Source organism: Meleagris gallopavo, chromosome 2 (assembly GCF_000146605.3).
Source record: "Meleagris gallopavo isolate NT-WF06-2002-E0010 breed Aviagen turkey brand Nicholas breeding stock chromosome 2, Turkey_5.1, whole genome shotgun sequence".
Taxonomy (NCBI): domain Eukaryota; kingdom Metazoa; phylum Chordata; class Aves; order Galliformes; family Phasianidae; genus Meleagris; species Meleagris gallopavo.
This window is the reverse complement of record NC_015012.2, coordinates 24287187-24299107: the sequence shown is the minus strand read 5'-3', so window position 1 is coordinate 24299107 and position 11921 is coordinate 24287187. Positions and strand designations below refer to the sequence as shown.

General features: G+C 34.8%; 1 protein-coding gene across 1 annotated transcript in view; it reads left to right on the top strand.

The window, feature by feature from the left end:
• Nucleotides 1-11921, top strand: part of LRPPRC (leucine rich pentatricopeptide repeat containing) — a 94196-nt gene that overhangs the window by 79709 nt on the left and 2566 nt on the right. The window contains exons 32-36 of the mRNA XM_019612713.2: nt 2384-2588; nt 4676-4815; nt 4999-5114; nt 7745-7819; nt 9210-9294. Coding sequence (XP_019468258.1) covers nt 2384-2588; nt 4676-4815; nt 4999-5114; nt 7745-7819; nt 9210-9294 — 621 coding nt within the window. The remainder of the gene's footprint in view (nt 1-2383; nt 2589-4675; nt 4816-4998; nt 5115-7744; nt 7820-9209; nt 9295-11921) is intronic.

The following is an 11921-nucleotide window of genomic DNA, read 5'->3' as shown; positions in this document are numbered from 1 at the left end:
AAAACCTCCACCAGTGGAGGTGACTCACTGTCACTGTTGCCACTTGTGAAACATACCAGCCACTGCCCCTCTGTGTTCACATCCACTGTTTGGTCTCCATAAATTTTCAGCAAGTGTTGAAGAATGTCAGTGGGTGCTGCTTTCAATGACACGTGCTTTTTTCATGTGCATTTGTATTGCAGATATCATTTTGTCATACTGTCTCTCTGCTGCCATTTGTAGCGTGGCAACAAAATGTAGTGGAATATTGGTGGGAAGGTTCTACCTCTAATGTAACACCAACATCTGACTCTGAGTTTTAGGGCCAATGTAATAAGATGTGAGGCATTACTTTAGAAGCAGTCCTTTTATACTTCTCATCTTTTGTCTCTCTCTGGTATAACGCTAAGTTTTGCCAGCCCAAATCCTAAATACTACACCTCCAAATCTACTCTTCTTCAGATATCACTGATATGTCTGTTTTGAGGTCATCTTCCTTTCTTTTCAGCTAGAATCCTAGATTTTTGCCACCTCAAACCTCTCAGTACTTATACTCCGGAAGTGTTACCCTTTACACAATAGAAAGTTTTTCAAGAAGTCTCTTGAATTGCATGAGCATGCACTATTTTATCTTCCTTTCCTTTGTGCACTGAATGAGCTTTTTTTTTTTTTGTAGTGTATTGGAATGTTTAGAATTTATCCTTATTTCTATTTTAAAGATAATTACTTCTCTTTAAGTGAAACCTTGAAAATGCAAGCTACTAAATGTTTTGACCATGTTGATCACTTTCTAAGGCTCAACAATTTCAGAGCAAAGTCTTTTTGAAATCTAATATAGCGAGTTCAATTTAACCTGTATCTTGTGATGGCAGACATACCTCTTGAGTTTTCACTTCTGTGAAACTTGCATGCTTTATCACTTCCTCAGAGAGTTCACCATCTTTCTTTACTATATAATGTGGTACAGTTTAATAATAATATAAATTACATAAATTACATAGCTCCCTGAGTATCCTCAAAATAGCTTTAATATCTTCCAGCAAGAACTCAGGTTATTTTAAGAGTCAAAATTTAAGTAATGTGGTATGGAATTTGTGGAACATAGAGGAAAGGTTTTTAAAAGGTAAATGGTAGACTTTCAGAAGCAGAGTTAGGTGCTTTTAAGTACTGAAAAGTAAAGGGATTACATTATGAATTCAGATTAGTAGTGAGTGCTTTTGCTTAAGGAGGAAAAGTAGTGTTGCATACATGCACCTTCCAAGTCTTTCTCTGTCCTTGTTACCAAGAAGGCTGATCATGCTACAAGCTTAAGGGAGGTCCACGCTTAGAGGCAGAAGACAACATGAACTTTACATGTGTGGTGTGTTGTTTGCTTTTAGATTTCGGTAGTCTTGCCTCTGATTTTCCCCATACAAGAGAAAGAGAAAGGGGGGGGAAAAAAAAGGGTCAGAAGGGAAATGTGATGGGAGGGAAGGTTAGGCATACAGGATGTTTTTTCTTCCTCTCTTGTAAAAGGTAATATTTGGTTTCTGCAGTACCTGCATATTGAATTGGAATGTTAATGCTGTGAAGTTCAAGTGGGTGTATGTTATGTTAGAAGTGTTATCCCTTGGTATGATAATTATTATCTGTGATTAATCCTGCCTCTGCTGGTAAGGAGTAAGAGATTTTTACCAGAGGGGCATGTCATTCTGTGTCTTTGCTCATCTATAATGTAAATTGACGTGAATTTTTGTTGAACAAATGAGAGTGACTGCATCTGTGTTGGGCTGTGGGAATTTGTGACAGACACACAGAAGTCTGATTTGGGGGTGTTTTTAACATAGGTGATTGCTATCATTTTATCAATTCTTGAGGTAACAGTCCAGTTTTTAGTTTGTTTTTTGTTCTTGTATGGAAGCATATCACATGCTTTTATTTACAATTGCTGATAAACACTTAAAGTTTTGGTGTACATTTAAAATACTAGATGTAAGCCATTTCAATAGTGAAGTAATTTTTCAAATAAAATTTTAGTTCTTAAGTATGCAATATTTTTTATTTCCATTAAAGAAAATTCATTATAGCTTGTTTGGAGAAAAGCAAACCACAAACATTCTGACTTCAGGGTCATAAGAGAAGATGCGTGACATCACTGCAGTAAAATAAAATAATTAAATGTCAATCTTACTTTAATGTTTTTTTTTTATTGAGCAAATATTTAAGTATTGTATCTTACAGTGCTGTTGAAAGTTTTTTGTGTAGATGTTATAATTTTATATCATAGTTTTGGGGGCATTGCATCAGCACAAGAATTGTTTCCTGTACAAGTTTCTAAAAAGGTAAGATTAATGATACCAGTAGCATAATTATCTTCTGAACTAGGATCTGAATTTAATCTCTCATATGTCTTCACATTCATTAGATGCCGTTGCTGCTTTCCAAGGAATGCTTGACAGTGGCTTGTTGCCTTCTAGACCAGCAGTTATTGCACTTACTCAGGCTTTAGCAATGAAAGGAGATCTGAGGAACTTAAAAGCACTTGAAAACATGGTGGAAAGCATCACAAAATCGATTGGTTTATCTTCCTCCCTAATTTCTAATGCTATTGCACTGGCTCACACACAGAAGTAAGTGTTTCTAGGACTTCCCCTGGAAAAAAATCACTTATATTCAATTTCATTTTTTTTCTCCATTCTTACTATCCTAGATGTTAAAAACCCAGGCTGAGTACTGTGTTTGTTCAGTTTTGTTCTGATCTTATTTTACAGATACGTTTGGGATTTGGAAATCATTTAATGTAGTACAGGGATGGCTGTGAGATGTTTGGGAAATCATAAGGTCGTCTTCGGTGTAATTAGCTTTGATACTTAGCACTTCACACGAGGTGTTCTACTTGGTGTTTGCTCACGATCTCTATAAAATCTGCATGTCAAATAGAGTTACTTCATCAGTATGTACAAAAACACTGGAACTTTGCATATGCAGATTATGCACATTATATCAGACCAGAAACAAAAACTGTAACCTGTTCCAGTAATTGAAATTATAAAATATGATTGTGTTGGCCCTTAAAATGGGAAATTTGGCCCTTAAAATGGGTTCATAAAGCCCAGTTCTGTTTCTGTGGGGTAGTTCTACACTTTTTTCAATATTGAAAAATTGAGGAAAAATTATCTCTTATGCTATTCTAGGCTCTACTTTCCATTAAGTCAATTATCCCCAGACTTGGATTATTCTTTCATTTAAATGTTTAATTCAGTATTATTCTGTGTAGCATTTTTATTTTAGTGGATACGATGATACTCTACTGAGTTTATCCTTCTCCTAAAACAGCATGAGAGAAGCACTTTTATGGGAAGTGAGTACTATGAACTTTCAGATAAGGAAGCCTACGTATCCTCTGTTTTTATTTCAAACCGGTTTCATTGGATAAAGCTCCTCTGACTAATAGCTAAATAACTGTGTAGTGTGTAAGAGATACCTCATTGCCTTGGGCATGCCAGACTAGACAGTATATTTACTGTAGTGTCTGGAAAAGCAAGATGATTTAAATTGAAGGAGAACTCTGCAAGCTGGTTCCAGTAGTAAGCTCACTGTTTTCAGCCACTGAAAAACCATAAGGAACTTGAATTCTGTAAATACTTAGATCCAAGTGGTCATTAGCACACAATAGGAGTGAACTGTTTTTTTTCCAAAATTAAAACAATCCAGAGAGGAGAGGTAGTTCAGGACTGGTCTCCAAAGCTGCGTGTTTTTTTTAAGGTTGCAAAGTCATGACTTGTTCATAAACTCCATCAGATTGGCTACAGAAGCAGTAAGTAAATCACTATATGCAGATACAGTTTAAGCAGCATCAACTTTTCTTCTCCCATACCAAATCTAGCTTAGCTGAATGAAAACATTTAGCAGAAGCATAAATAACAAGTGCCTTATATATTGTTATGTATCTTGCCAGCTGCACCTCGCGAACTATGAAAAGCTGCAAAGTTCTTACAAGTACTTTTATTATATCTGATGTCATTTTCAAAGCATTTTTCATAGATTTCAAATGTGCTACATTTCTATTTCACCTAAAAGCATTTATCGTGCTCTGATTTCTTTTCTAAAATAAATTTGTTTTTAGAGTGGACTGATAGAAATGTCGTATGAACTTCTAAAAATGCTAGAAGTACAGCTTTCACTTAAATGAATACTTCCTACATTATTTAATTAGCATTCTCTATGCTGTGCTTAAAGATGAAAGCGTTTAGGCAAAGGTAATGGCCAGATGGCATTTAGTATCAGTTTTTGCATCCAAAAAAGCATAAATGGGAAGAGTTGCCTAAATAATTAATTGAATAGCATAAAGAAATACGTACGTTGTCTTTATTAATTATTCAGATGCTGTTAATGTTTCGATTTTTATCTTCTGGTTTTACGGAACACTTCCATAAAGCAGCTAACTAGAACTCTTCTTTGTTAAGTTAGGGAAGAAAATTACTTAGGTGTTCTTAAAGGTCAAAGGTAATTCAAAAATTTGACTTACAGGATAATTTATCTATTCAGTCATAAATGGCTTCACTTTCGCAATATCTGAATGAAGTTGTAGGTAATCAGCCATTCCTGGGAAGTATAGCATTAATGGAAAAAATAAAAAAAATTAAATATAATTGCTTCTGTAGGTTTAGAAATCTTGATTTCCGAAATCAAGCCAGTTTAATATTTTTTTTCCTAGCAATGACCTTGATGCTGCAGTGGAATACCTTGAGCCTCTGCTTATCTCTGGTGCACAGGATCCTGATCAACCTGTCAAAAATATTTCCTTTTTGTTACGAAAGGTGTCTGAGAAAGGATTAGAGCCAGCTTTGGAAAAATGTAAGTTAATTGCAGTTGTATTTAAATATTCTGACTAGCCAGAGATGCTACAGAAGAGCTATTACATGTAAAATCTGCTCCGTCAGCATAAATCACGCCACTAAAGTTTACAAAAGTGTCTTTTCAATCAAAGAATTTCCTTATTTCCTTTCTGTTTTCCGCATATTTTCTATCATTTTGTAGTTGGCGTGATGGCAGAACGACTAGCCAATCAGTTTGGAATTTACAGACCTGTCACAGATCTTTTCCTTCAATATGTCAGTGCAGACAGAGTGGATGATGCCAGATCTCTACTACAGGTAATGACATAACAAGAGGTACAGAATGCATAGCGCTCTTCAAGGATAAACAGAAGAATTAGGAAAAAGAGATGTGTAGCATAGGCAAATACTATGTGTACTATATGTATAGTATGCTTTTGAATTACAGCATGAATAACACAGTTAAATGATTCTGAACCGTGAGACAGTCTAGTACTAGTAGAAGCAGGAGGTGCTGAAAGTCAGAAAGCTTTTTGTCTTCTAACAACTTGAAGGAAATGAAGGCGGGTATATTGCATGAAATTCCACCCAAAACAAATATTTTTTTCTTAAGTTTTTTGTTAAATAGCGCTGCTTCTTGCTAACCGTTTCCTTACTATTCATCACATAATTTCTTAAGTACTGTAAACCCGATACATCTCTTGTAGCTATACAGTTCACAAAGTAGAAGTGGGCAGTGTTTGCTTTTTGTCACCTTGATAATTTTGTTTTCATAACATTTATATACAGGCTGTATTCAAGATTTATTAAGAGCTCAATGACTTTCTGTTCACTTGAGTGTCGCACATGCACTGAAAAAAAAATGCTTATTTCTGGGAGACAATCTCAGCTCCGGTTAGTAGCTGTCAGGGAGCGACAACAGTGTTCATGTTGTTTTGGCAGAGCTGGACAGAGCCAAGATGGAGGCAAAATGAGCATTAGTTGCTGAGCGCTGACTGAACGGTGACTTCAGTCAGCCAGCTTCTTCCCAGCAGTCCAACAGCCACATGGTGCTGTTGCCTACTTGGGGTACCTCAAATAGGGGCCTGCTACCAGCTCTTGGTGGTGAATACTATTTGCTCACCAACTGAGGAGTGTTTTAAGCTGTGTTTCTGTTTTGCTTCTTGCAGCGAATGCTTTATGATTTTCCAGGACTTTTTTTTTTTTTTTCAGAGGAAGAACATGCTGACAAGTGTGTTCAGTGTGATTTCTGCTACAGAATGAGATGTATTATTTGAAAATTGTCCTGTCTGGAATATTAGTATTTCATTTTTGTTATTGTTTTGCCCAATTGGCTGTCTGAGTAGTAATTTAAAAGGAGAAAATTTATTCCTGCATTTCTGAAGATAGGTTTTCGCGTTTTTAAGTAAAAGCTACTCATCTTCAAAAATAAAGGCAAACAATTATTTCTAATGATTTCTTTAAGTTTCCTAAAAGTTTTTAGTACAGCAGTATCCAACTGTTGGAATTAGGTTCAGAGCCCTGCAATGTGCTAGAAAATAACATTCTGTTTGCCATATCTCAGACAAAAGTTTTAGAAATTCTTCATATTACACGAGCGTTCATGGATAATTTTGTTTTGAAAACTTCATGTATGACGTAGTTTTACATATGCTATGGAGATAACTCAAGTTGTGTTAAAAATCCTTGACTGTTATTCTGGATCAAGTGCTGACTAATAGGAAACCAGAAGATAGTAATAATCACTGACCACTGTTTGTTGTCCTTTTGGAAAATGGAAAGTAGACCACAATCTTAAAAAAACAAAAAAACAAAAATAAACAAAAAAAAAAAACCCAAAAAACACAAAAACCCACACCTTTCTGGGAGTAGACTGTTTCTTTCCTGTCAGAGCTCTTATTCAGTAGAGTGTTGCAAGCTTTTCCATAAATGCTTTGCCTCTTTATGACTACGAAGCAAATTTTTGTCAGAGCAGTACATGGATGCCAATGTTTTTGTTTTAGATTCTCTGATGGAATAAAGCTTCAGCTTTTCACCTTCACTTTATATAGCTTGTTAAACAGCACTGCATATGTAGTACATTCATTATGGAATAAAGCAAAATTTCTCGTTTGAAGATGTCTAACCTACTGAGTGTAGAAATTCTTTTAACCTGTATTTTCACATGCACAATACCTCTCTTCCTGGGAATTTGAATACTTATACCTTACAGCTATACTACTATAAGTAGTGCTGTGCACTGTAGGAATTTTAAGACTGGCACCTCTGAGGAGCATAAGCTAAAGTATTGTCTTGTATACGTTGTTTTGCCCTCATTTCTCAAGTAAAATAGATTTTTGATTTTTTGTCTCAACTTTTTTTTAAGTTCAGCTTCTCTCTCTCTCCCTCAAACACTGTCTATTGCAGTGAAAGCCTTTTATAAAATAGAGAGATTGAAATCAGTCCTTTGTATGCTTAAGTGTAGGTAATTATACTTTAAAGAGAACTTGCTTTGTACATTTTAATTTTTATAAAGAAACGAGCAGTTATCTCCCTGACACCTTATTAAATGTATAATTAACCTTATGATCCCTAGCTCACTTGTGAATGCTTGGCAGTATAATTGGAGAGGAATAGTGTTTCTCTTTTTCATTCTTTTGCAGTCCTAAACCTCGTTTTTGTGGTACGCTGAAGTATTAGTTTAATTCTTTCCCCTTTTGTTTTAAACAAACTTTATACCTACGATTTTAAAAGAAATGTTTACCAAAACTGTGCATGAAATGAACTTGTTTCCTCTATGCAGTGGTTTTTCTTTATTTGTCATTTATTTACTTTGTAAATAGGTAATATGTATTAAAATATAATTTTAAACATTTGCATTTGGAAATGCTCAAGTTTTGTCATTTATTTTAATCGCTAACCTACTCATGGCAGCTACATTAACTATTTCTTTCTTTTTTTTTTTTTAGAGGTGTGGTGGATTAGTTGAGGAGAAGAGAACTTTTGTGAATTATATGATTAAATCAGCAACTAAGCCTGGACAGGTATATTTTTTCATGTTTATCATTGTATAGGTAGTGTACACATATGTAGTACATACTTCTTAATCAACTTCTGTGGAAATATTTTGGATCTTGAACTTCAGAATTAACTGCTTTATGAGGTTTCTCAAGATTGGGGAAAAAATGTTAATTTGCAGAGCCAGGCACATTTGAAAGAATGGTTTATTTTATGAAGCATAATGAAAAGGAGAATATAATTAATATTTTTCTGTTGTTTCAGAAATTTTGTGCGTTTTTGATGTCGTACTTTATATACTACGAATTTCATGCTTTTCTTATTGTGCTACTCAGTTCTGTATTGCAACCTGAACGTACTTATTTTGTTGACTGCGTTATAGAATACAAATGCAAGTTAGGCTCAGCCCCTCTCTAATGATTAAATGCTTCTGTATTTGCACTAAAAGACTCATTTCACATTACTTGTTTTAGTGGTTTGTACATGTATCTAGTCTGAGCATCTGTTTGGATTCCTGGCTTTGTGCTCATTCCTTGTAATTTCACATATGCTACGTACCTTCCCTACTTCTGTCCCTCCTCTCCATGTATGTTCTCCTTCCAAGTAATATGAAAAAAGGAAACCAGAAAACAATAGACCAGCCACACCTTAATTTCTTCCATAGGAGAGTGGTATCAGGAAACAGTTAATACAAAAACAAGAATAATTCTCAGGCAAGGGAAAATGCGTATTTCTATTTTGTGGAAGTTGCTATTAAAGATTCAGTTACAGATTAAAAATTCTATTGTAAAAATGATGGCAGTTAATACAATCTTTTGGTGTCCATGAAAGAAATCAGAAGTTTTGAAATTTTCTAACTTTTGGCCTGCAATTTGTATAACAAAGAGAAGTTATGTGATAAAGAGGTCTCTTCTGTATACTTTTTTTTTTTTTAAAGATCTGAGTGTTTGAAATTGGAGTCAGAGGTTGAGGGAGGGAGGCTCCAATTTTAAGCACATTAGTCAGCGATCTGAGTACTTTTAAGCACTGATCATAGCTACCATTGACCTGTAGGTCAGTGAAGGCTGCTGAGTGGTTTGAATTCTTTTTTTAGTTTGGTTGAAATCCTGACATATTCTCATTAGTACATGAATTGCTTCCTTCAAAAAATAAAAAATAAAAACAAAAACAAGTCTTCTTGAAAATCTGAGTTTTGATCCCATAGTTTGATCATTTTGCTTACCAGATTTCCTTATCCATTTCATAACCATATGCAGAAATTTGCAAAATAAATATTATGTCTACATTCAATTGAGCAATCAATTCTTTGTAATCATTATAGTTATTTTTCACTGAAAAGTTCTCAAATAATTATTTTAGTTTTGGCAATTTTATTTGCATTTAATGCTACTTTTGTCTGTGCTTCAAATCTCATAGGCAAGGAAGATCGAGACGCTTCTAGAACTGATTCCTGACAACGTAGATTTGGAAACTGCATACCGTCACCTCTTAAGATGTTACGGTAATTTAATGGAGTTGGTTTATAGTGAAAAATAAATCACAAGGTATTCAGAAATATCTTGGAAATGTTCAGAAGAGGAATGGGATCTGCACTGTTCAAGTTGTAACATTTATTTGGTTCTGAGGGTGGAGGAAGGGGGACTGTAAGTTTGTTGTGTCTATGGTATGGACCTAGCTATTAGACTGGGAAAACAGCTAGCAGACCGAAGCCTTGGCTCCTTTACATGGGGAACTGGTTAAAGGAAACTGTTAAAAAGAGGCTACGTAAGGGCTTTGTTGAATGAATAAGAGAAATGCTGTAAAAAATGAATGATTCTTAAAACGAATCCAACTTTTTTCATGAAACATATCTCTTCATTCCTTTTATGTATGTTTCAAAATCATAAGTGATTAGATCTATCAGTAGTGTGCAATGCCATGACTTTGCTGATGCTAGTGCTTTAATTTAGCCAAAATTAATATTGTAGATGAATTCATTTGGATTTAGGTAAATAGTTGATTTCAAATGCTAATCTCTTTATTGTTGAAATCAGAGGGAAACAGCCTTAAGAATCAAGTTGCTTAAATACAGTTTTTTGCAATGCTCGTGAGAAATCAGCACAGATCGCCTCTCTGGCAAAACTCAGTTGGAAGCTTGCTTGCATGTTCTTTGCTTTGTGGACTCCAGTATGGTCCTCCAGTTTTATTACAAGGCGGAAACACTTCACTTGTGTTGCAAGCAAGATGGTATAATGACAGAAGCCCTCTCATTCCAGTCTATCACACAGGAATTAAATAGCAATATTTAAGCAAAACACTTCAAAAACAAATCCAAAGTATAGTGTTAAAGGCATACAAGATTCACTGTATTTTAATCACTTTGTGGAGTTCTCATTTTGTAAAGCAATTGAGCTAAGACTTGCTCTAAACACCTAAAACAGTGGTTAGGGTGTATCTAACATGCAAAGCTACACGTAAATGAAAAGATGGTTGCTGTCATTTCTTTAGGTGAGACATAGCTGATTCATAACCAGTTGTAGAGGAGGCATTCGATTCCTGCACAATTAAAAGCTGTTCCCAGATTATTCTATACAGTTGTCTCATTTGTATAAGACACTGATTCCAGTCTCATATCATTTGAAACCATGCACATCAGTTACTGTTGCACTGCTGGGCTGGATGAGTCATTTTAGGATACTATTCCATTATCTATTCCATTTTTCTGTTTAACTACGGAAGGTGTTATCTTTGGATACTTGGGAAAGAAATAGAGAGTGAAGTATTTACTGTATTCTTTCCCCACCACGTATGTAAAGACTTGTACATGTTTCACATTAATTAGCTATCTCTTACCCTTAACTCTTTCTCTTTTGTCTTTGATATTTTCTACAGTGGTGGGTTATGTTAGTTTCATTTGTCAGTTTAAATGATCAGCAGTGAAACCTTTAGCACAAAAATTTAGAAGGCTGCACTTAACTTGTATTCTAGCCCAGAAGGCTAGAAATAATATCTTTAAAAAAAATCATCTTTATTTAAATAACGGTTACTGAGATTCAAAACATTATTCCTCATTTGGGACTGAGTCTAGCTGTGCAGTACCACCTTTTTTCTAGAAAACAGATAATTCTCTAGCCATATCCTTGTTATTTCAAATTAATTGGAAAGAAAAGAATGAAAATAAGTGGACAAATGAAATATTTGTGAGTTTATCAAAGATATGATAGAACAGCTGAGAGAAGATTGGTTATGTAGCACAGATCTACCATCAAACAAATAAAGAGGCATTTCGTTGCCTTGAAATGTGATCAACCACTAGATTCTTTCTAGAATAAGGAAATATTCAAAATTCCATTCTAATTTGAGTGGTCCATTAAACACAGTGTAAGTATTATCTTTTTTGTTTCCCGTACAATAAATATTTCTATTTTCAGGAGATAGGAAGTTAACAATTTCTGTTAGACTTTTATTAAAGCACTGCTTCTTGCAGTTTCTGCACTAGCCTCCCACGTTAAAAAATAGATCAGCCATTGGCCCGTGGGAAGCTTTTCTCATAAGAAAGAGACTCAGGCTGTCAATTTCTGCATAGTTTTAACCTTATATTTGAAGCTCTAAGAACTACTGTTGTAGCCCTTATGTTTGTGAGGATGTCACTTCAAATGTTAACAAGAGCTGAGGCAGCATCCAATACTGCAGATACTTGAGTTTTCTAAGCAGAAAAAAAATATATTATTGGATGCAGTGGTTTTCTTCTTCACAAGTTGCTAGGAGTTGTTGTATGGCTACTAGGACACTGCAGAGAACAATTAAACTCTTGGGGACTGCTTTAATTTCTTTAATTTTATCCTTATGCTGCTTAAGCAAAGATTTGAGCAACAGGAAAGTCTACATTAAAGTGTGTGTCAATGGAAATGGACTGCCATGTTTCTCCCTTCTCTCACTCCAGAATAAGGAAAATACACTTCACTGTTCTACAGCTGCTAGCAGTAAGAACTTTAGATAAATCAAGAATGGATTAATTAGTGCCTGTTGCAGTTGATGCCATTTATGTCATATGCAGAAAAATCTTACTGGTTATCTAAGCACTTAACATTTATAATAATGTTAGTAGATCAGCAAAAATTTTCTTCCGCTTATGAAATGGATTTTTTT